The 22,088-nt window shown below is 38.1% G+C and overlaps 1 protein-coding gene across 1 annotated transcript in view; it reads right to left on the reverse strand.

Annotated features, from left to right (window-relative positions):
- Nucleotides 1-267: 267 nt before the first annotated feature.
- LOC140154236 (neo-calmodulin-like) overlaps nucleotides 268-22,088 on the reverse strand; it is a 43,610-nt gene continuing 21,789 nt past the window's right edge. Inside the window, exons 4-6 of the mRNA XM_072176830.1 lie at nucleotides 5,402-5,528; nucleotides 2,431-2,546; nucleotides 268-409 (exon numbers count right to left, since the gene is read on the reverse strand). Of these exons, the coding sequence (XP_072032931.1) occupies nucleotides 336-409; nucleotides 2,431-2,546; nucleotides 5,402-5,528 (317 nt within the window). The 3' untranslated portion in view covers nucleotides 268-335. The remainder of the gene's footprint in view (nucleotides 410-2,430; nucleotides 2,547-5,401; nucleotides 5,529-22,088) is intronic.

Raw genomic sequence — 22,088 nt, forward strand, 5'->3', positions numbered from 1 at the left:
GAAGAAACTGTGTTGTCTCTTTGTTTCGCTTGTTGGAATCTTTTTGCGCCTTGTATAGGCCAGTTTGTCACTTTTAAAACTGGACCCTCGTCTATTCAATTGCTTGTAACTTTATTTCTAGAGGTCACATTGGATTCAATGTGGTGTCATAATGTGCAGGATTAAATAGTGCATCTATTAAAAAAACTAATTTATCCCAATATTGTTCAGTTTTGAAATTTTGATTATTTTTCCAAGTGTAAGGATACTTTATTGGCGCAGTATACAATAAATACCAATCCTCTTGAAAAAACAAATGGAACAGCTTTTTCAAAAAGAAAAAGGCGCACAAGTCGTCATGTATCCGCCTGATTTGCCTGAAGCTTTTGTAGAGCAAACGCTTTCCCGTATCTTGCAATGTGTGCAAAATCTGCAAGGATAAAGAAAGAAAGAAAGATTTGAGCTAAACACTTCAGCTACTTTTTGACAATTTGCGCCAAATGCCCCCCTACACACCCTCACATACTTTTCAAGACGGAGTAATGCCGTTGCTGAGATGTAGCCAATTTGGCGCAGTTTTAGAAACTGGTACGCCTGCCACTACACCCTCTTCATTATTTTTCACAATACTATATTAAGGATTCTATTACCTCCACGACCCATTATTCAAAATCGCGCACTGTGATTTGTTGAAACGCGTCACGTGACAGACCATTAATTAGCGATAAAGTGTCAAGGGCAACGAACTTTATTCGCTACTTGCTGATTCCGCCATTATGCACTATGTGCGGGGAGAGCCTCGAACTGGCAGCATACATGAAAGGAAGAATTATGTAACCTTACACAGAACGTTATGACTAGTTCAATTCCCATTCATGTATGCTGCCAGTTCGAGGCTCTCCCCGCACATAGTGCATAATGGCGGAACCGTGCAAGTAGCGAATGTTCTTCTATCATCACATCGCACAGCAGAGCGCACAGCATACTAGCACACCTGCTTATGTAGGGGAGAATTCAGCATCAAAGTGGTTACGTAATTCTCTTGGTTACCGGATCACGCTATTTTGGTATGCCTTCGAGTGCCATATACTTTGTGTGGTGATCGTTTCGATCGTGGTTCATTACTCAAGAGCGTGATCCCGTTGACATAGCAACATTACGTAACTTCGATACTGAATAGAATGTCAGGGGTGTGTTATTGTATGTGCATACCTGCTTATAGGGGAGAATGGAATGTTAGGTTGTGTTATTGGAATGTGCATACGCTTTGGCTACGCGTATGCGCTCCACCTTGAGGTAAACAACTTGAAATATTTGGGCAAAAATTTGATATTTTCTCTTTAAATCACACTATTTTGTGGTAATAGAATAGAAATAAAGGGTGCAGCATTATCCTTTACACGCAAATAATGTGTCCTCGGCAGTAAAAACGTTTAAATAATGGGATCGGCTGCGCCTCACCCATTATTTATGTATTTACTGCCTCGGACACATTATTTTCGTGTAAAGGATCATGCATTACCCTTTATTTCTTAAATAAAGCACGGCTCCTGTGTAGCGTATCTTTAAATGTCTTGCCGTAAATTTATTGGAACAATTAATTCCGGGTATCCTGTACATTATACAATACCCTACCATCCGTTTAATGTGTACACGTATATGTACAGTTATTTAAAAGACCCGCTTTGAAACATACAGTGGCAGGATATTCCAAAAATTTGGTGTGCGAGATTTGTGTTTGTTATATGTCATTTTTGGCCACTTCAGGGTCAATTTTGAACAATCTTACCATAAGTATAAGGCGGTTAGTTATACAGGATGTGTGAATATGATTATTATCCATACATCAGTTTTGAGTTTATAGGCTACCTTTTCTATAACATTAAACAGTATGTTTTGCCTATATTCATGAATACGTATTTATAAATACGCACGTGACCACCTCCGCGTCGACATAATTTTTACACCTAAAATAGGGGTATAGAATTATTAAGGGCTGGTGACTCAAATTTTCTTTTAACTAACGATCAAAATGTTAGCACAATCTTAAGTTATATATGCAAAATTGTTGTCTCATTTACACTTACTTTCTTCACACTTAAGTTTTTGCGCGCTCCGCGTCGTTCTTACAAGTTACACAGAACGGCTCATGCCATGTATTTACCTTCATAGTCAATTTGTTCGTCACCATCGCGATCTAAATCTTCAATCATTTCTTGTAGTTCACACCTACCTAGCAGTGATCTAGAGGGTCTATAACTACCTATGGTTTCAAACCTTGTATGTAGTGGGGGAGGGGGGGGGGGCGAACTCCTTATTTAGGGCCCCAGTGTGATCTTGCTCCTGGACTAAATTCGCTCCACGTACTTCCTTCACACTTAACTTTTTTCGCGCTCCGCGTCGTTCTTACAAGTTACACAGAACTGCTCATGCCATGTATTCGTAGCCTACCTTCATAGTCAATTTGTCCGTCACCATCGCGATCTAAATCTTCAATCATTTCTTGTAGTTCACCCTCCAGTAGATTGTCAACAGCATGCGACATGATGTACCGGAATTCTTTCACTCTGTAAGATAGAAGCAATAATCGTGGTTTCACTCACTAGGAAAATATCATTAAAAACAATGGCGGATCTACTAGCGCAGTCTGAGGGGCCCCTCTCGTTTTTCAACAGCTACGCATGGCGATTTTGTTCGAGATAGGCCAAGCGACTCAGGCTAAGCATACCATGACTATCATATGAGATACCAAAGAGTTTCTATATTCTACACATTATTACGGTTTGTGCATGCTCTAGTACCCCATATGATGTTTCTATTACAAGAAAAATCGTTTGTTTTCAGGTAAAACCAGGGTTTTGTTTCTTTTACACTATCTCGAAAAGCAATACACTAATTAGCGGGGCCTTGCAGCTTGCTGTGGATATCTTTTACTGCATTTTATAAGTAAAGATTTTGAAATCCAAAGTAAAAATTGTGATATATTTAATTTTGAGAATGACAATTATACTTTATAGGTATAAAGGAACACGTTTAGCCCATTCAGTTATGTAAACTTTCTTTATCTGTGTCAATAATAGAATATTGATTTCAACGGAGAATTAAGCTGTATGGAAAAATATTTATAATACAGGGTGTTGACACTGTGAGGGAAGCGGGAATGTACATTGTATGAGGGGAGTGTGCCTGTGAAGTGAGAGACTGTTGTGAAATGAAGACCTAATTGAAGCCATTTGGTGGATCAATTTGACACTATTACCATTTTAGTTTGAAAAAGCAGAATATTTATGAAATGACGGCCCAATTGAAGCTATTCGTGGGCAAGTTTGACAAATTATTACTTTAAACACGCGGGTGTCCCAAGTAGAAACGGAACGGGTAACTTCTTTATGCACTTTTTAGATGGGGGGACCACCGGCCCCGTTTATCCGCGCCTGATTGAAAACAGCATCGTTACATGACATCAGGGGTCATTTAAGGCGTGGGGTATGAGCGATCTTGAAGTACAGGTATCTGGAGAAGGGAAGCAACGAGTTACCCCAAATCACAGCGACAGGTAGTGACTTGGCCGCCGAGTGTTAATATATATTTATTTTGGAATGTTCGTGTTTGTTTTAAATTTTGGGGCGTTTTTCCAAAATTTGATATTTTTGGTGATATTTCAAAAAAGCGACATGTCAAATATAAATCTTTTTGCACATACTTTGTTATTGCTAATACAACTCTTTTCTGCATACCTACGGTACAATTCGTTTTGGTGATTTAGTAATATTATAAATTTTGTGACTGCATTTTTGCGTTTTCGATGCGATTTTAGGCTTACCGTGATTTAACGTTGATATCTGGTCTTGCTCCTTTTATAATTTCACTTTGATCGTCGGCTTTTGTAAATAGCAGAATGTAGATTGGCTCTGAATAAGTCTCGTAGTCCTCTTGGTGGGTTTTTTCATGATATATTTAGTTTGTATTTGCATGTAACAACTCAAAACCGACCTCTGATTTCAGGGTTGAAGGCTGTTTTCGGAATACCCGTGGACTCAAACAAGTGCACGAGTGGCGACTATGGTTTTATACTTCCGCATTGATGATTGCGTCTACGCCTAACAATATAGTTCTTTTTATAATGTTGACTGTAGCTGGTATATACACTGGTATACAAAGAATTGGTTACATGTCAATGACCATTAACTTCAGGGATAGACCCTTAGATTATTTATGCGCCTTTCTATCATGCAGTATCTTTACCCGCAGACATGTGCTCGTGTCACGTGCCAATATTGCGTAACGTTAAAGGTTAATACATTTCTTTGACTTCGAAGAAACTGTGTGATTCTATGGCCTAGCGGTCTAAGGCGTTGTGGTTTCTAAGTTGCTGTTCTTGGCGTCGCTTGTTCGAAACCGTGCGTCTGTCACTTTTCTTATGCTGCTTTATTTTTCCAACATTAGGGCCTAGAAAAACTAATTTATAATTTCTTTTTGTATTATTTATTTATTTATTTATTTATTTATTTATTCATTTATTTATTTAATTTATTTAATGACGTTTTGGGGCTCGAGAGAACGGACACATTTATTTATTGATTGATTGATTGATTTAGTTAGTTAGTTAGTTAGTTAGTTAGTTCGAGAGAGGGCTCGAGAGAACGGACATATTTATTTATTTATTTATTTATTTATTTATTTTTCGATTGATTATGTGATGATTGAGTGAGCAGATTTATCGATTGCTACTTTAGTTGTGGGATTTCTATTTCATTTTGAATGACATCGTACAATAGTATTGATTTTTTTCCGTTAAGCATTATCAAGAATTAATATCACAGGTTTTAGTGCAGATAGGAAGTTGGCTTAGTGATACTATCCGTTGATTCAGAACCGAAAGGTGCCGGGTTCGATTCCCACCTATGCCTATTTTTTTTAAAGACTTGGAAAATTTCTGCAGTAAGTTTATTTGGCGCGCGATCTCAGTTATTCCATTTTCTGATGCCTCTTACAGACACCCTCCCTCTGGAATCCAAACCACGGTTCGCTCATTACACCTCCCTTAAAACAATAATGACAATAAAACACTGGATGGTCTATTTTGCCAACTTGATAAAATTGAGAACAATTATTATATTTATTATATATATTTAGATTACACTCATGACAGAATATAACTTATGGAAGACAAAATTTCACATAAAAGATTATACCAAATGACAATTATACAGATCACATTCTCTGACTGATTTGGAAAACATATCTTCAAAGTGGTTGCTTAGATTTCAAAAAGATTGTTGAAATCTTGCTGAAAACATTCTTATATAACAAATATAATGTTAATAAGTGTTGTCAAAATATTTTTGCAAAACAATAAGTAGTGTGTTTGCTGGGTAAACTGCAAATGAAATGATTCATAGAACTATAAACATCAACTTACGAAACAAACCCGTTACCGTCTTTGTCCAAGACTCGATACGCCTCTTTGATCTCTACCTCAAAGTCTACCGCCTGCATTTTCTTCGCCATTACTTTTATAAAACTACGGAAATCAATTCTTGACGTATCTGTAAAAGATAATCATCATGCAGTTTTCGTTCTTTCATCGGATTCAAGAATTATATATTGCATCTTCCGAAAGATAAACAGCATTAGCTCCATAATATTTTTAATGTAATATATTGAAATATATTAAAACATATTAATTTATTAATATATTAAAATATATTAAAATAATACATTAAAATTAAAATAATATATTAAAATATATTGAATATATTAAAATATTTTAAAATATTAAAATATATTAAAGCTTACATTCCCTTCCCCAAGATGACAATATCTCCTTACTTTCTACTTACTGTGCCTTTCTTGTGGGATGCTAACGGTCATGATATAGGTATATTTGGCCTATTTTTACCATTTTCATCCAATTGCCCTCCTGACAGTCGGCTTCCCCCTCCACCCCACACCCCGGAAAAGCAATGCCACTGCGTATACCGAAACAGGTTTCTTTCATCGATGCATGTTTTCATGATGCAGTCATGTCTACAGTAGAATTCATCTCGACCTTTGCAGGACTTAACCCCATTAAAAGCTATTAAACCAAGATAACACTCATTGAAACAGCTCAACTGATTAAATCGGATCTTCTCTGGTTGTGCACAAGTGACTGTTTTCATGTGCGATATCGCAATAAAGCTGGTATTCATAGCTTCAGTTGGGTAACCGATTATAAAGGAAACGAAAGGAAACAATGTTATGTGTGGCTTTGTTCACGAAATCAGACAATGGCGTGCTTTTTGTAAACCAGCATTCTTGAAAATGAGCAACATAATGATTTTTGACTTAACACGGTTTGGAAATAATTTCTTCATATTTTTGGTGTTATCTGTCGTTTACATGTCCTTCCTAAAACACAAAAGTACGACCCTCTCCAAACACCTAAATTAGCTAAAAATTTAGGACATGTTACAAAACTATATTGTCTAGAATTTTAGAAGAGTACTTTTAATATTGGCCGGTTATTTTTCACACAGCGACGTTAACTAGGCAATGTACTATTACCTATAACATTAACTAAAACACCAAAGTACGAATATTTCCAAACATCTAAATTAGCTAAAAATTTAGGACATGTTAAAAAACTATATTTTCTAGAACTTTAGAAGAGTACTTTTAATATTGGCCGGTTATTTTCACACAGCGACGTTAACTAGTCATATCCCCATACTGTTAACGTAGGGCTATTTGTAAAGGTCACGCGTCAATGGGAAAGAGCACTGTGTATTGTGTATAGGAAAACGGACAGTAACTGCAGTATGTTATACGTGATCCACGGCATCATCCCCTCACTTTTCTCAAAAAAAGTTGAGATTTTTATACCACTGGAAACCTGAAATACGTTTTCAAGACGTTTCAGTCTGAACAACGGCTTTGCTATTTATCATTGCTACACACGCTAGAGATGCAGTCAAATGAGCACAACTTTTTCAAGTGTAGAGGGGTTATTTTACCATTTTTGTATGGGCGGAGCCATAGGCGGAGAGCCATACTTTAATTTTGTTTTGCAATATTTGTTCGCACGTTTAAGGGTTTATTTAGCCACTGTGTAGATTGAAAGTTGCCGGGTATATAGTATGTAATCGAATGAAGAAGTAGATAGATTTTCTATAATAATATGTGTTCAGGAGAGGAGATATTTAACAAAAACAAAAACACCCAAGTCCGTCAAATGCACGAATAAGAATACGTGTATAGTATAGGCCTATCCACCATTGGGGAATTGCCGCAGCTGATTAGAGTCGTTCATTTCGTGCGGTACATGATTAGAGTCGTTCATTTCGTGCGGTAAATAGCGGGCAATGGGTGTATTTTTTTTTGTTTGCGTTTGTGCTGCTTTTTGGAAACACTCGCGTTCGCTATAAAGTCGTTAATTTGTTTGCACAGACCTAGTCTCCTACACAGCCAATTTGTGTCGGGCGATCCAAACAAACATCGTGATAGTTACATACAGTCTGGCCCGAGGCACAGACTATCAAGTGTTTGTTTACCAGTGACCTTCAATAAAATCGATACTGTAGTACAAACATGCTATATACAGGGTGTCCCTGAAAGAACTGTATCGTCAGAAACTTAATTGTTTGGGTATTTTAACGCCACAACTAAACAAAACTAAATACTTGGTGTGGTTGAGCAATAAATCAGCTATCACATACTTTTGAATTTTGACAAAAAGACGAAATATTAAGATTAGAAATTTAATAACGTGGCATAATCACTGCGCATCATAATTTTTACTTCATTTACTGTATAAAACATACATCTTTTGACTCATTATGACACCAGATTTTTTTTTCTTTTTTGAGAAACAAAAATCCTTACAAACTTTACATAGAGCCAAAAATTTACAAGTTTAAATTTTTTATTTTGGCATAACAATTTAGGGAATTTTGTTTTTGTTTGTTAACATTTGTTTTAATACGCAATCACTCGGGCACACCCTTTCCAACAAAAAATGAAAACTTTACTCTCATCATTTAATTTTTAGCATGGAGAAAGGAAATCATAATTTCCCTCCTTTTTCTCCCCATTTTCCCCTTTTGTTTTTCTTCTCTTTTTTTTTCATTTTGCTTTTCACCTTTCCACATTTTTTCTTCTCAGACAACCCTTGTTTACCAAAAGTAATAAATTTATTTAATTAATGACGACACAGCATTCTGTCATCCCTGTCTAGCCCCGCTCCAAAGGTTTGACCTGGTTGTTAAACCGGCGCAGGCCAGATGTCAGAACTGCAAATCAAATGCAGCAAGGTAGAGGTTGTAATATCGTGCACATAGCTACATATACCTTGCTGTGTATAGTGAACAGAGCACGTGTATTTTGCTCACTGGCAATTGATACAAACAGAAGGTATCAATAAATGGGACAGTATGAATGGATCATTTTCGAAGTTTATGTTGTGATGAAGTTTGGAAGTCAACATGTGCGATGATGCCGAGTATTAGGGAACAAACCAAAAGATCAATGACGTCCTATAAACGAGTTTCGTTTAGGGGTGAGGGGTAAAAATACTCGATTACGTTTGTACAAAACCATCGGTCTGAAGAATGTGTCATTATTATTATTATGTCAAAATTTTCAACATTTCATTATTACGTTTCTGGCAGGGAGGGAGGGGGTCGACTGAGAAATGAAACTAGTTACGTTTATAGGACGTCATCGATCTTTTGGTTTGTTCCTTATAGGGTCTACAGGGGTTTTAACAACATGGTGTATCGCCTAAACTTGGTCAGTTGTATTTGTAGTTGATGTTCTTACAGAGCTGAATAGATTGCGGGGTCATCCAAGGTCACCCAGGGTTCATCTGAGGTCAAATGACTAAAAACTGTCATATGGGCACGAAACTTGGTGGGTATAGTCAACACTTAAGAGTAACATTTTTGGAAGGTCATTTCGGGGTCATCCGAGGTCACCCAGGGGCATTGGCATCTGAGGTCAAATTACTAAAACTGTTATATGGGCACGAAACTTGGTGGGTATAGTCAACATTTAGAGTCAAATTATTGGAAGGTCATTTCGGTGTCATCCGAGGTCACCCAGGGGGCATCTGATGTCAAATTACTAAAAACTGACATAACAGCATGAAATTTGGTGAGTACAGTCAACATTAAGAGTCAAATGTTTGGAAGGTCATTTTGGGGGTAATCCAAGGTCACTTAGGGGTCATCTGAGGTCAAATGACTAAACTCTGTCGTATGGGCATGAAACTTGGTGGGTACAGTCAACATTGCTAGGAAACTGTCTATACATACAAAAACTTCCAACACACGGCTCGGGTTGTTTTGGTAAAGCAATACCAACACCTGTTGTGAACTCGACACCACAAGGGGATATCCCATATCCCAACCCGTGCTCTGGGCATCTTGTAAAACATAAACATTACACAGCTGTGCAGCCTATTACATTTCCATATTATTTCCTTCTTTAATCACCCCACACTCCCCATCCACCATCCAGGCTTCGCCCATACAGGGTTCTGAAAAGAAACTTACATCTAAACACAACCACTACCATACCATCACCCAACAACCTTACACACCAACCGCGTATGCCGAAAACCGCGCAACCCGAGAACCGCTCTAGTTTAAAGAGCGTTTATCACTAATTTGAGTTATGTGAGCAAAGGATTTCCTCGATCTGAGAGTTGCTTTGAGAGCACTCAAATCGATGAAATGTCCAGTTTGAGAGTCTCTCAAATCCAGGAAAACCCTCATTTGAGAGTACTCACAGATCGAAGAATTGTCCAATATGAGAGCTCTCAAATCCATAAAATAGCTCATTTGAGAGTACTCTCAAATCGAAGAATTCTGCCAAATGAGAGTGATAGCGCCCTCATCACCATATCCGGTGACAATTATTATTCCTACGAGCTGCATGAAAACGACGAGACGATTTTCGTATTTTTAAAAAAAAAAAAAAAAAAATATCATATCAATTTATAAATAATTATACCTCAAGTCGAAGTCAACAGGTAAAATTAAATCGTATCATGATCACGGACGGTGTAGTACTATTGATTGTCAAAAGGGAAGAAAAAGAATGCGGTATTATCGCAAGTTCCGTGTTTCAACAACCAAAGCAAAGGGCGTCGTAAGCTTACTGAATGACATGAATGACTGACTCGCGTCACTCTGCCGATGAGAACCAACGACCATGACGACGACGTACAATGTAAGTTCCGATATTTTTATGATCTAATTCATAATTATGCAAGTGAATCCAAACAGTAAAGATCTTATCCCTTTTATCGAACAATTCAGTATCGAAGTTACGTAATGTTACTATGTCAACGGGATCACCATGATCACGCGCTAGAGTAATGAACCACGATCGAAATGATCACCACATAAAGTATATGGCACTCGAAGGCATACTAAAGTAGCGTGATCCGGTAACCAAGAGAATTACGTAACCACTTCGATGCTGAATTAAAAGGGCATTTCGTGACAGACTCATCCCCCCACTTTTCTCAAAAAAACTTGTTGAGATTTTTGGAATAGCCTGGCTACATAATGTTTACGTACAAAATATTTCTTGCAGATTAATTCGTTTAGCAAAGATATCCCGAAATTTGAATTTCGTTCTGGTGCACCAGAACGAAATTACAACGTATTGTCTATGGAGCAGTACACATAATCATGCATAACTCGCAAGTTACGCAAAATCAGAATCAACTGAAATTTTGGGAATATGCTTTTTTCGTGGATATGTACTGAAAATGTCATAAAAAGAGGATGCTAGGATCACAAAATACTCCTTTAAATATCAACTTCTTTAAATTTTACAAATTTTGTCAACTTCATTCAATTTAACACTTCATGAATCATGATCGATGCCTTTCAATCATTAAGGCCCTTCACAATTGATTCGAGTTTACTGTTCAAGATTTAAAAAATAGGACGAGGTGACTTTTAATTATTAATCATCTATTATTTTCTTTATACCACAACCAACTATCAAACCAGTTTGACGGGAGTCGGCATTTTATTTAATTATTGTGCATACATGAATGGTTACTTTTACACCTCCGCTTCCGCCTCCTTCTCCACCCTCTCAGGTGCAGTTATACTTTTTTTTATTTATTTGTTTATACTTTTAGTTTCCTGTTTACCGCCCGCGTCCAAAATTGAAAATCTTAAAATAATTAATTATTTTATTTTTATTTCTATTTTCTCCTTTAAAATAACTTTCAACTACTTCTACTTGTCATTTTCTGACTTTAATAATATCAGCTATAATGATGAATGAAAAAAGAGTACAACTCCACCTTCACTTTAAATTTATAAAATCAAATATTGTTGTGAAATAATTAAATGCCCGCTCTAGTCAAAACAAGTCAATAGTTGCTTGTAATTGTTCAAACTAAATAAAGACTAGTGGCAAATGGTGGTCATAGACCACAAACCTAGCTGGGGCATGTTGGTGTTGTGGAGGTATCTGACCCCTGCAAAATGTTCCAAAAATTTTCCCCAGGTCATGAGGTTTGTTGTCACCGAGTTTGAGTCCCGTATTTCTTACAGATGTCCAGAAAATGCAATTTTGATATTTGACCCCAGATGACCTTTGATCTGACCCCTGCAAAATGTTCCAAATATGTTCCCCTGGTCATCAAGTTTGTTGTCACCAAGTTTGAGCCCTGCACCCCTTACAGATGTCCAGAAAATAAATTTATAAGATTTGACCTCTGCATGACCTTTGACCTGACCCCTGCAAAATGTTCCCTGATCTTGAGATATGTTGTCACAGAGTTTGGGCCCCATAACCCTTACAGATATCCAGAAAATGAAATTATAAAATTTGACCCCAGATAACCTTTGACCTGACTCCTGCAAAGTGTTCCAAAATGTCCCCCTGATTATTAAGTTTGTTGTCACCAAGTCTGAGCCCTTACCCCTTACAGATGTCCAGGAAATTCATTTCTAAAATTTGACCTCTGCATGACCTTGGACATGACCTGTTCAAATTGTTCCCCTGGACATGAGATTTGTTGTCACCGAGTTGGAGCCTCATACCCCTTACAGATGTCCAGATAATGCAATTGTAAGATTTTGCCCCTTTAATGACCTTTGACCCCAATTCTGTATGCAAGTTCTAGGCGTGGGGTATAGCCGATGCATAAATGCAAATTACATCATTGTACTATATAATATGTGGCAGAAGAAGCATTTTAGAAGTATTTGGTTAAATACAGGAAATGCACCCTTAATGACCATTTGCCCCAATTCCGTTTAGACCCTATGGGCGCTGGATATAACCAATGCATATGTGCAAGTTACGAATTGTAGGGTGTAACCTGTAGGAGGAGAAGCATTTTGAAGTTATTGCCAGAAAGAAGAGGAAAGATCGGATAGCATTACAGTACCTAGCTGGGGGTGTAAACCCCCAGCTAGGTAAGAAAGAAAGAAAGAAGAAGAATCGGATAGAAAAACAGTACCTAGCTCGGGGTTGAAAACCAACCAGCTAGGTAAAGAAGCTTCGAATCGGATAGCATTAGAATACCTAGTTGGGGGTGAAAGAAGCATCGGATAGATTAGAATGCCGAGCTGGGGGTGTAAACCCTCCAGCTGGGTAACCAGAGGTGAACCAGTCAAATTTTATGGGCCCTTATGGGTTAGCATTTAGCATTATCAAGTTTCCATTTATGGTACATGCCCACATGCACAGAGTGCATATAGAGTTCATCTGTTGCCAGCGGAAGAAACTCACTTGAAAACAGACCCTAGCTGGGGGGGTGTAAACCCCCCCAGCTAGGCAAAAATAAAAGATAATTAATAATTAAAAGTCACCTCATCCCTTTTTCAAAATCTTAAACAGGAAACTAATAATCAAGTGCGAAGCGCCTTATTGTTGATATGATTCATGTTAGAAAGTAGCAGGCCACGTGTTTTGAACTCGCCACCCTTAGCGTTACATCACAAATATTATGAATTTTTACACCAATCAAGTTTCAAATTAGAATATCTCCACAACTATCAACCCTAAACTAGCAAAAGTATACATTTTTGGAAAGCTGAAGGCAAAAGCAATTTAAATATACACATTTCAACTCACTGTACAGGGTCACCTTGAAGTTATACAGGGTGGAATAAAAAAAATTCAAATAAAAAATGGGTCATTTAATGCATTGCTTATTACTAACTTGCAGTTATAAACTGAAAGTAAACAACATTGATTTGGTTAGAGGTTAGGGGGAGCCTACTGACTCTGGAAGAAAAAAAATCACAGCTGTTTGGTAATCTCGGAATACAGGGTGTCCCAAAATATGTTCAAATTTTTTACAATTCAACATATTTTGAACTGAAACATTTTACCCCTAACCCATACAAAAAAAATAAGTCCATATTTAGATTCCTCATCAAATTTCCTCTCAGAAAATGTAAACTTTGACTGTGATAGGATAAGTAATTAAAAATTTACAGCAACTTTTAGATTTTGAAGACATCCGCATTGCTTACTACAGTGTTTAATATGAAAACGGGTAGTTTTGTACATAAAAGTTTGCATTTTATAGACTAAACCAATCATAAAGAGTTAAAAATGATTAAAAACAATTAGCAGAATTAATAATCTTTCAAAAGAGCTCTTAACCATGTCTGTAGCCCATATGGATGCAAAGATATTATCAGTTGATTCAACGCACACACACAAAATCTTTATTTCCCATAGACTTTGCACATACCGCCACCGCCTCATCCGCCACCGCCTCATCCACCACCTCGGTCATTCTGAACTCAAACAACTCTAACTCCACTATCTTAGCTGATAAACAATTCTCCTTTGGAGGTCTGTTAGGGCACTTATATAGCTACAAAATGACACCAAACACACTTCAATACCTTTTGTTTAAGCAGAGATATAACAATTTGAACGAGTCTCGATTTGGAAAAGCGTAACAACACCACCATTTTTGGGTGGCGAGTTCAAAACGTGTGGCCAGCAAGTAAAAGTCATTAAAAGTTATTTAAAGGAGAAAATCCAAAATAAAAATAAAATAATTAAATATTTTGCAATTTTCAATTTTGGATGCGGGCGGTTAACAGTAAACTAAGAATTTAGTGTGAAGGGCCTAATCATCATTGTATGGTATCATACTTATGATACTATGATGATTCTCCCTGGAAAACTGATCACTCGGTCAAGGTTGTTCTCCGTTCCATCCAGTGCACACAATACCCATAATTTCTCACACATGTAGACCTGTCAAAAGGGATCCCCTCGCGAAATCGCTATAGGTTTGTAGGGCCTTTCAGTTCCAGCAGACCTTCCATTTGTAAGGAGCTCTGTATGTAGCTCTGGAACTCCTCGGAGAGTCTCCTGAAAACTATCTATCAAGCTCCTCGTTTCTTGAAAATATCATGGTTTTTTTTCAATGCTGGACATTATAAATTGAGCTCCTAGTTGAGCTCCATAAAGTTGTTATCTGATTTAAAATAGAGCTTTACCAGTTTCCAGAAATGAAAGTCTCCAGCCAATTTTCTCTAGAAAACACCAATTTGCTATCAAAAATAGTAAGTCCAGATGAACAGATTTAATATTCATTTTATTATGTTTATCTACCTGGATGACTGAGAATATTCACAAATTTACCAATTTGCTTTTGTAAGTTTATTCCTCTGATAAGAAAACAGAACTTTTTCAATTGTTTCACCAAGACAAGAGGTACGGGTATTTATTGTATAAAAAAAACAAAAAAACAAAAACATAATGTATGATCGTGAGTGACGTCATACCGACCAAGAGAATAAATAAGTACCGGTATTGTAATTTGTAAAACTCGCCCAAAGCTCGTTATACTTTATTTTAAATAATATATGATCACCACCGCCTGACTGTCACAGATTCATTCACCAATCATGCTAATTGTTTGCTATGGTCTATGGATGCAGCTACTTTAATACTTTTGCAGGCAGCTTAAAAAACAAGTATTATAATTTGTCATTTACATTGAAGTATCAGTATCACACTACACAAAGAACCCTGACAAAGAACATGCATGAGCTTTACTTCCTTTTTACAGGCTCCCGGTTTTATAGTCATGATCAATGTGATATTTCTGTGTACTTAAAAAAAAATCATTATTCAATTAATTTAATTAAATGATGATTTCTTCTGAAATTTGCCATTCTGAACTTGCTCTACATGTAGAAGTCAAGTCACAAATTTGCTCACCGATTAGGTTCACATTTGAGGCTAGAGAGTAGAGATCATTGCATTCAAAATTGAGTCGGATTCACTGAAGCATGACACCACTCACACCGCAGCCGATCGTGACGGCAACAAGTTGGTGTTTGTTTAAATAATTAAATTAGTTTATTTATATTATTATTCATTGTTCAGTGGTGTTACACAGCAGTTTGCTTGGCAAGAAGTACTAATACCATAATACAGTACTAATTTATTCTCTTTATGTTGTCTTTTGCAGACTTGCTGGTCCAGTGATAAGTCCTTTTACCTAAATATGATGCATCTACTGTGATCTACAGCAGCAGTCAAAACACTACTATGAAGGGCCTACTTTTGTACACCTTCTCAGCACAGAAGGATCTCTTCAAGAGTTCAACGTGAGGCAACCAAGGAGCTATATTTACATGTTTGTGTGACCATGGTAAATACATACATTACCAGTATTTCTGTGGGTTTTTTTTCAGTTTCTTCATTTAATATCCTGCCTGAATGACATTGTTAGATGTAAATCACCTTCCCATGTGTTGTATACAAGTCATTCCAACAGGATAATAAAAGAAGTGGAAATACAAGTGTAATTATATTCAAAAAGGTTTGAAAATCACAGACAACCGATTATGTAGCAGGAAACACTTTGATTTTTAACAATGTTATGTTGCCCCATTAAAAATCAAGACATTTAATTTTCTGTTTTTTCTTGTCTTGTTTAGGATATGTAATGTGTATTGGGCTATACATGTATGTATAATTATTATTTTTAGGACTGATTTGATAATTTTATCATGTATCTTAGAATGTTTGGGTAGTGTGACTGCATAACTTTGTATTTCTAATTTTTGCTGCCTTTTTGTAATTTGTTGCTGATTTTCTTAATTTGTTAATTTGTTTGCTGAAATGAATAAAAATTATAAACATTGAAATATAAAAAAAATCAAGACAAATCACAAATGCGGTATGCCTCTAAAATTACAGTTCTACTGTATAATGTAGGCATCAAACTTACATGTATATAATATTATCAGAACAGACATCAAATTTATAATCTGAAATATTCTGAACTGATAATCTATCTATCTATCTATCTATACTAATAAAATAATAAGCGGTCTCTGTCTGTCCGGCTATGCGTTCCGCCGTGCTGCGACGCATCGATCCGATATTTGGGACATGGGTAGGTGCCGGGAAAAGCATGTTGACCGTGTGCTTTTGAACTATACTAATAAAATAATAAGCGGTCTCTGTCTGTCCGGCTATGCGTTCCGCTGCGTGCTACGACGCATCGATCCGATATTTGGGACATGGGTAGGTGCCGGGAAAAGCATGTTGACCGTGTGGTTTTGAAGGTCATCGGAGGTCAAGGTCAAAGGTCAATACGAGGGGAATATAGGGGCGAAATAAAATCGAGGTCAACTGAGGTCAAAGGTCATTACGGAGGGGTCAAATTTCAAACTTTGTCCAATCGGGCTCAAACTTGGTAGGTGTAATCCTTTGTATGAGGGGAGCATGAAAACCATTATATGGAGGTCATCCGAGGTCAAAGGTCAAAGGTCATGGATTTCAAACTTTGTCCTATCGGGCTCAAACTTGGTGGGTGGCATCCTCCATACGAGGGGAATATAAGCGCAAAACAAAATTGAGGTGGGCCAGTGCTCTCACAGCATCAGGGCTCTCACAGCTGCAGGTGCACTAGTACTACTAAAATAATAAGCGGTCTCTGTCTGTCTGTCTGTCCGGCTATGCGCTTCGCCGCGCTACGACGCATCGAGCCGAAATTTCGGATATGGATAGGTATTGGGAAAAGCATGTTGACCATGTGGTTTTGAAGGTCATCGGAGGTCAAGGTCAAAGGTCAAAATTTCAAACTTTGTCCGATCGGGCCCAAACTTGGTGGGTGGGATCCTTGATACGAGGGGAATATATGCCCGAAATAAAATCGAGGTCAAAGGTCATTACGGAGGGGTCAAATTTCAAACTTTGTCCGATCGGGCTCAAACTTGGTGGGTCGGATCCTTCGTATGAGGGGAGCATGAAAAACATTATATGGAGGTCATCCGAGGTTAAAGGTCAAAGGTCATGGATTTCAAACTTTGTCCTATCGAGCTCAAAGTTGGTGCGTGGAATCCTTGATACGAGGGGAATATATGCGCAAAACAAAATTGAGGTCAACCAGTGCTCTCACAGCATCAGGGCTCTCACAGCAGCAGGTGCACTAGTACTAATAAAATAATAAGCGGTCTCTGTCTGTCCGGCTATGCGTTCCGCCGTGCTGCGACGCATCGATCCGATATTTGGGACATGGGTAGGTGCCGGGAAAAGCATGTTGACCGTGTGGTTTTGAAGGTCATCGGAGGTCAAGGTCAAAGGTCAAATTTTCAAACTTTGTCCGATCGGGCCCAAATTTGTTGGGTGGGACCCTTGATATGAGGGGAATATAGGCGAAATAAAATCGAGGTCAACCGAGGTCAAAGGTCATTACGGAGGGGTCAAATTTCAAACTTTGTCCGATCGGGCTCAAACTTGGTAGGTGGAATCCTTTGTATGAGGGGAGCATGAAAAACATTATATGGAGGTCATCCGAGGTCAAAGGTCAAAGGTCATGGATTTCAAACTTTGTCCTATCGGGCTCAAACTTGGTTGGTGGCATCCTCGATACGAGAGGAATATATATGCGCAAACAAAATTGAGGTCAGCCAGTGCTCTCACAGCATCAGGGCTCTCACAGCTGCAGGTGCACTAGTACTACTAAAATAATAAGCGGTCTCTGTCTATCTGTCTGTCTGTCTGTCTGTCCGGCTATGCGTTTCGCGCCGTGCTTGACGCATCGAGCCAAAATTTCGGATATGGATAGGTGATGGGAAAAGCATGTTGACCGGTGGTTTTGAAGGACCCCTCGAGGTCAAAGGTCATCTAGGGGAAAATACCCCAACTGGATAGCAAAAACAGCAGCAAGTGGATACAAAGATGTGTAATGGGCAACTCTGGACAAGTTTCATTCAGCTTTTGGCTGTTTGCCCAAATTGAAATGCACTGTAATGTCTACCCAGAATGCATTGCTGCAAAGCTACAGTATTGGGCTTGCAGCAGTATTGGGCTTGCAGTATATAACTTGCAGTATATTGCACAACCAAGTTGCAATGGGCTTGCAGTATATAAAAAGCTCTGACTGCAGTATTGGGCTTGCAGTATATTGCACAACCAAGTTGCAACAAGTTTTTAAAAGCACGGTTACCGCACCATAGCTGAACCATGGGGCTTTAAAGTATGGTTACCGCACCATAGCTGAACCATGGGGCTTTGGCAGTATAGGTACATGAAAGTAAACTAGAGCGGTTACCACACCATAGTATAGCGGTCTCTATCTGTCTGTCTATCTATCTGTCTATCTGTCTGTCCGGCTATGCGTTTTGCAGCGCTTCGACGCATCGCGCTGAAATTTCGGATATAGATAGGTATTGGGAAAAGCATGTTGGCCATGTGGTTTTGAAGGTCATCGGAGGTCAAGGTCAAAGGTCAACATTTCACACTTTGTCCGATCGGGCTCAAACTTGGTGGGTGGAATCCTTGATACAAGAAGAATATATGACCGAAATAAAATCGAGGTCAAAGGTCATTACGGAGGGCTCAAACTTGGTGGGTCGCAACCTTCGTATGAGGGGAGCATGAAAAACATTATATGGAGGTCATCCGAGGTCAAAGGTCAAAGGTCATGGATTTCAAACTTTGTCCTATTGGGTTCAAACTTGGGTGCAATCCTTGATACGAGGGGAATATATGCGCAAAACAAAATTGAGGTCAAAGGTCATGTAGGGGCTACATTTAACTTTGCCCTATTGGGCTTACACTTGATAGGTGGAATCCTTCAGTATGACTGAGGGAGCATGAAAAAATTGCACCAAGGTCATCCAAGTTCAAAGGTCATCTGGGGTCAAACAGTATCGCTATCATGCCAGTGCTCTCACAGCATCTGGGCTCTCATGCAGCCGCAGGTGCACTAGTACTAATAAAATTGTGAGCTCTGTCTGTCCGTCTGTCCGGCTATGCGTTTACGCGCCAAGGCCGACGCATCGTTCGATATTTCGGATATAGATAGGTATCGGAAAAAGCATGTTAACCGTGTAGTTTTAAAGGTCATCGGAGGTCAAGGTCAAAGGTCAAAATTTCAAACTTTGTCCGATCGGGCCCAAACTTAGTAGGTGGAATCCTTGATACGAGGCGAATATATGCCTGAAATAAAATTGAGGTCAACTGAGGTCAAAGGTCATTACGGAGGGGTCAAATTTCAAACTTTGTCCGATCGGGCTCAAACTTGGTGGGTGGAATCCTTGATACGAGGGGAATATATGCCCGAAATAAAATTGAGGTCAACCAAGGTCAAAGGTCATTACGGAGGGGTCAAATTTCAAACTTTGTTCGATCGGGCTCAAACTTGGTGGGTGGAATCTTTGATACGAGGGGAATATATGCCAGAAATAAAGTTGAGGTCAACCGAGGTCAAAGGTCATTACGGAGGGGTCAAATTTCAAACTTTGTCCGATCGGGGTCAAACTTGGTGGGTGCAATCCTTGCTACGAGGGGAATATATGCCCGAAATGAAATTGAGGTCAACCGAGGTCAAAGGTCATTATGGAGGGGTTAAATTTCAAACTTTGTCCGATGGGGCTCAAAGTTGGTGGGTGGAATCCTTGCTACGAGGGGAATATATGCGCAAAATACCATTGAGGTCAACCGAGGTCAAAGGTCATTACGGAGGGGATTAAATTTCAAACTTTGTCCGATCGGGCACAGACTTGGTGGGTGGAGTCCTTGCTACGAGGGCTTAAACATGGTATAACGAATTCTCAATATGACAGGAACAGGAAGATTTCACCACTCCCTGTGAGGACTGCAATGTCTTCCCAGCATTCATAGCTGAAAATGATTTCTAAATTTCAAACGGATGTATCAAATAAAACTGAGGTCATCAAAGGTCAAAGGGATCAAGCCAAGGTCATTTAGGGTCAGAGGTCATATGGGGTCAGTGGGGGGTCAAACAGCATCACTATCTGATGCTGGTGGTGCTCTCACGTACAGCTACAGTGCCCTCACAGCCGCAGGTACTCTAGTGTAATAAACACTTTTAAAAATGTGTACATTTAATACATGTTAATGATTTCTAAAATACATTTTGTCATATTCAGTTTTTTTGTGGCTTCCAGCATGCAGGCTTTTTAGTTGACCTTTTCATTGTTTCTCAACTGATCTATTTCTGAATTAAATTTGCTGAAAAGTTAAAATTGTAATTTTGCATGTACCATGTGTTTTGAGTAGGGCCAGTAAATAGGTGGAGATGTTACATGCGCACAACCTTTTAGGGTTCATCTTTTTAATTTTCTCAGTAAATATGCAGCCTATGTAGTTAAATTTGGTGTCAAATTAAAGCTTGTGATGAGACCAATACAGTAAACCTTCACAAAGTTGTTACAAGGTCGCATGTCATAAGGTGGTCCATTTTGCGTTACAGGCCAAAAACTTACCAAAAAATGATTTTTGGATATTTTGGAGGTTTTGACCTCTTTTATTAATCAACATGACTTTTGAAGATAAATTATGTTCCGTTTTTTTTTTTTTTGACAGTTTCCGCCTAATTAATGTACAGGATTCAATGTAAATTTGAAACTTTAAATGCATTTTTCTCGTTTTCGACTATTATCAGAGCAATTTACATTGCACATCATTGAAATAGAGTTTTTGGAATATTTTGTATCAGAATATGTTCCAAACATGATTGTGAACATCTTGAAGTCAATAAATGACTCTTTCAATAAAAGGCGCCTTGTATACAGGGTGCGTAAAAAGTACGTAAAATTAATAAATTATTTTTTTGAATTTTTAAGGACAACTTGTTAACACTTCAACCTACACAATTTTGAATGCAAATTTTGAAGTTGTCAGCAAATTTCACCCCAGAAAATGTATACTTTTAGCATAGTAGGGTGACTAATAAGCGTGCTATGGCAAAATGCTGTTTCTTCAAATTCGATATTAGAAAACAATAGAATACATAAAGAATTAGCATACCACTTTACAAGTAGTGATACTGAAAATGTTTTAATGTTTCAGAACAATACTCTGATGTGTTACTCACAATTAAATATTTAAAACAACCCCATATTATGTACTGTTTAAAAGATATTCATTGCAAAACATGTCTGGGTGTGACAAAAATAACATTCCCATTCACTCAGCACACTCAACCTCCTCCTGATCCACCTGCTCCTGATCCACGTGCTCCTCCACCCCCGCAATTTCAAATGTAAACTGTTGCCATTTTTGTGTTTAAACTTCTGTTTCATTGACATTTTCCACAAATTTTACCCCATCCTTCAGCTTTAAAATGAGACCTCAACTAGCTCAATAGGACAAGGGGTTGTTGCAGTATAACATTTTTCGTTCTGCCCCATTTAGAAAAATGTAACACCTCCACCTTTTTAGGGTACGAACTTGTGACATGCGACCACAAGTTATTAACATTTGAATAATTTGCATCTAATTAGCATAATGTGCAGGGTGGAGGAGGATCAGGAGGAGCAAATTTAATAAAAGTGACACCCAGGGGTCATATGATGCAAGAGGTCTATTTCTTTTTTCACATTTTTACAATTCACTTTAAACTGCATGGTACTATAACACCATACAATCATATTCCAGGTAATTTAATTTGCTTTGAGAAGCAATTTTGCATATTCCTTGGTTCCTTGGTTCATTTGCAGCCAGAAAATGTTACTTTTATATATGTTAGGTATAATATGTGAAAGATATTCATATAGATTAAACGAAAAAACATGCAATTTTCATCTCATGAAAACATGAAACGCATTACGCCCAACTCAAAACGCATGTGG

The sequence above is a fragment of the Amphiura filiformis genome, chromosome 6, assembly GCF_039555335.1.
Source record: "Amphiura filiformis chromosome 6, Afil_fr2py, whole genome shotgun sequence".
Taxonomy (NCBI): Eukaryota; Metazoa; Echinodermata; class Ophiuroidea; order Amphilepidida; family Amphiuridae; genus Amphiura; species Amphiura filiformis.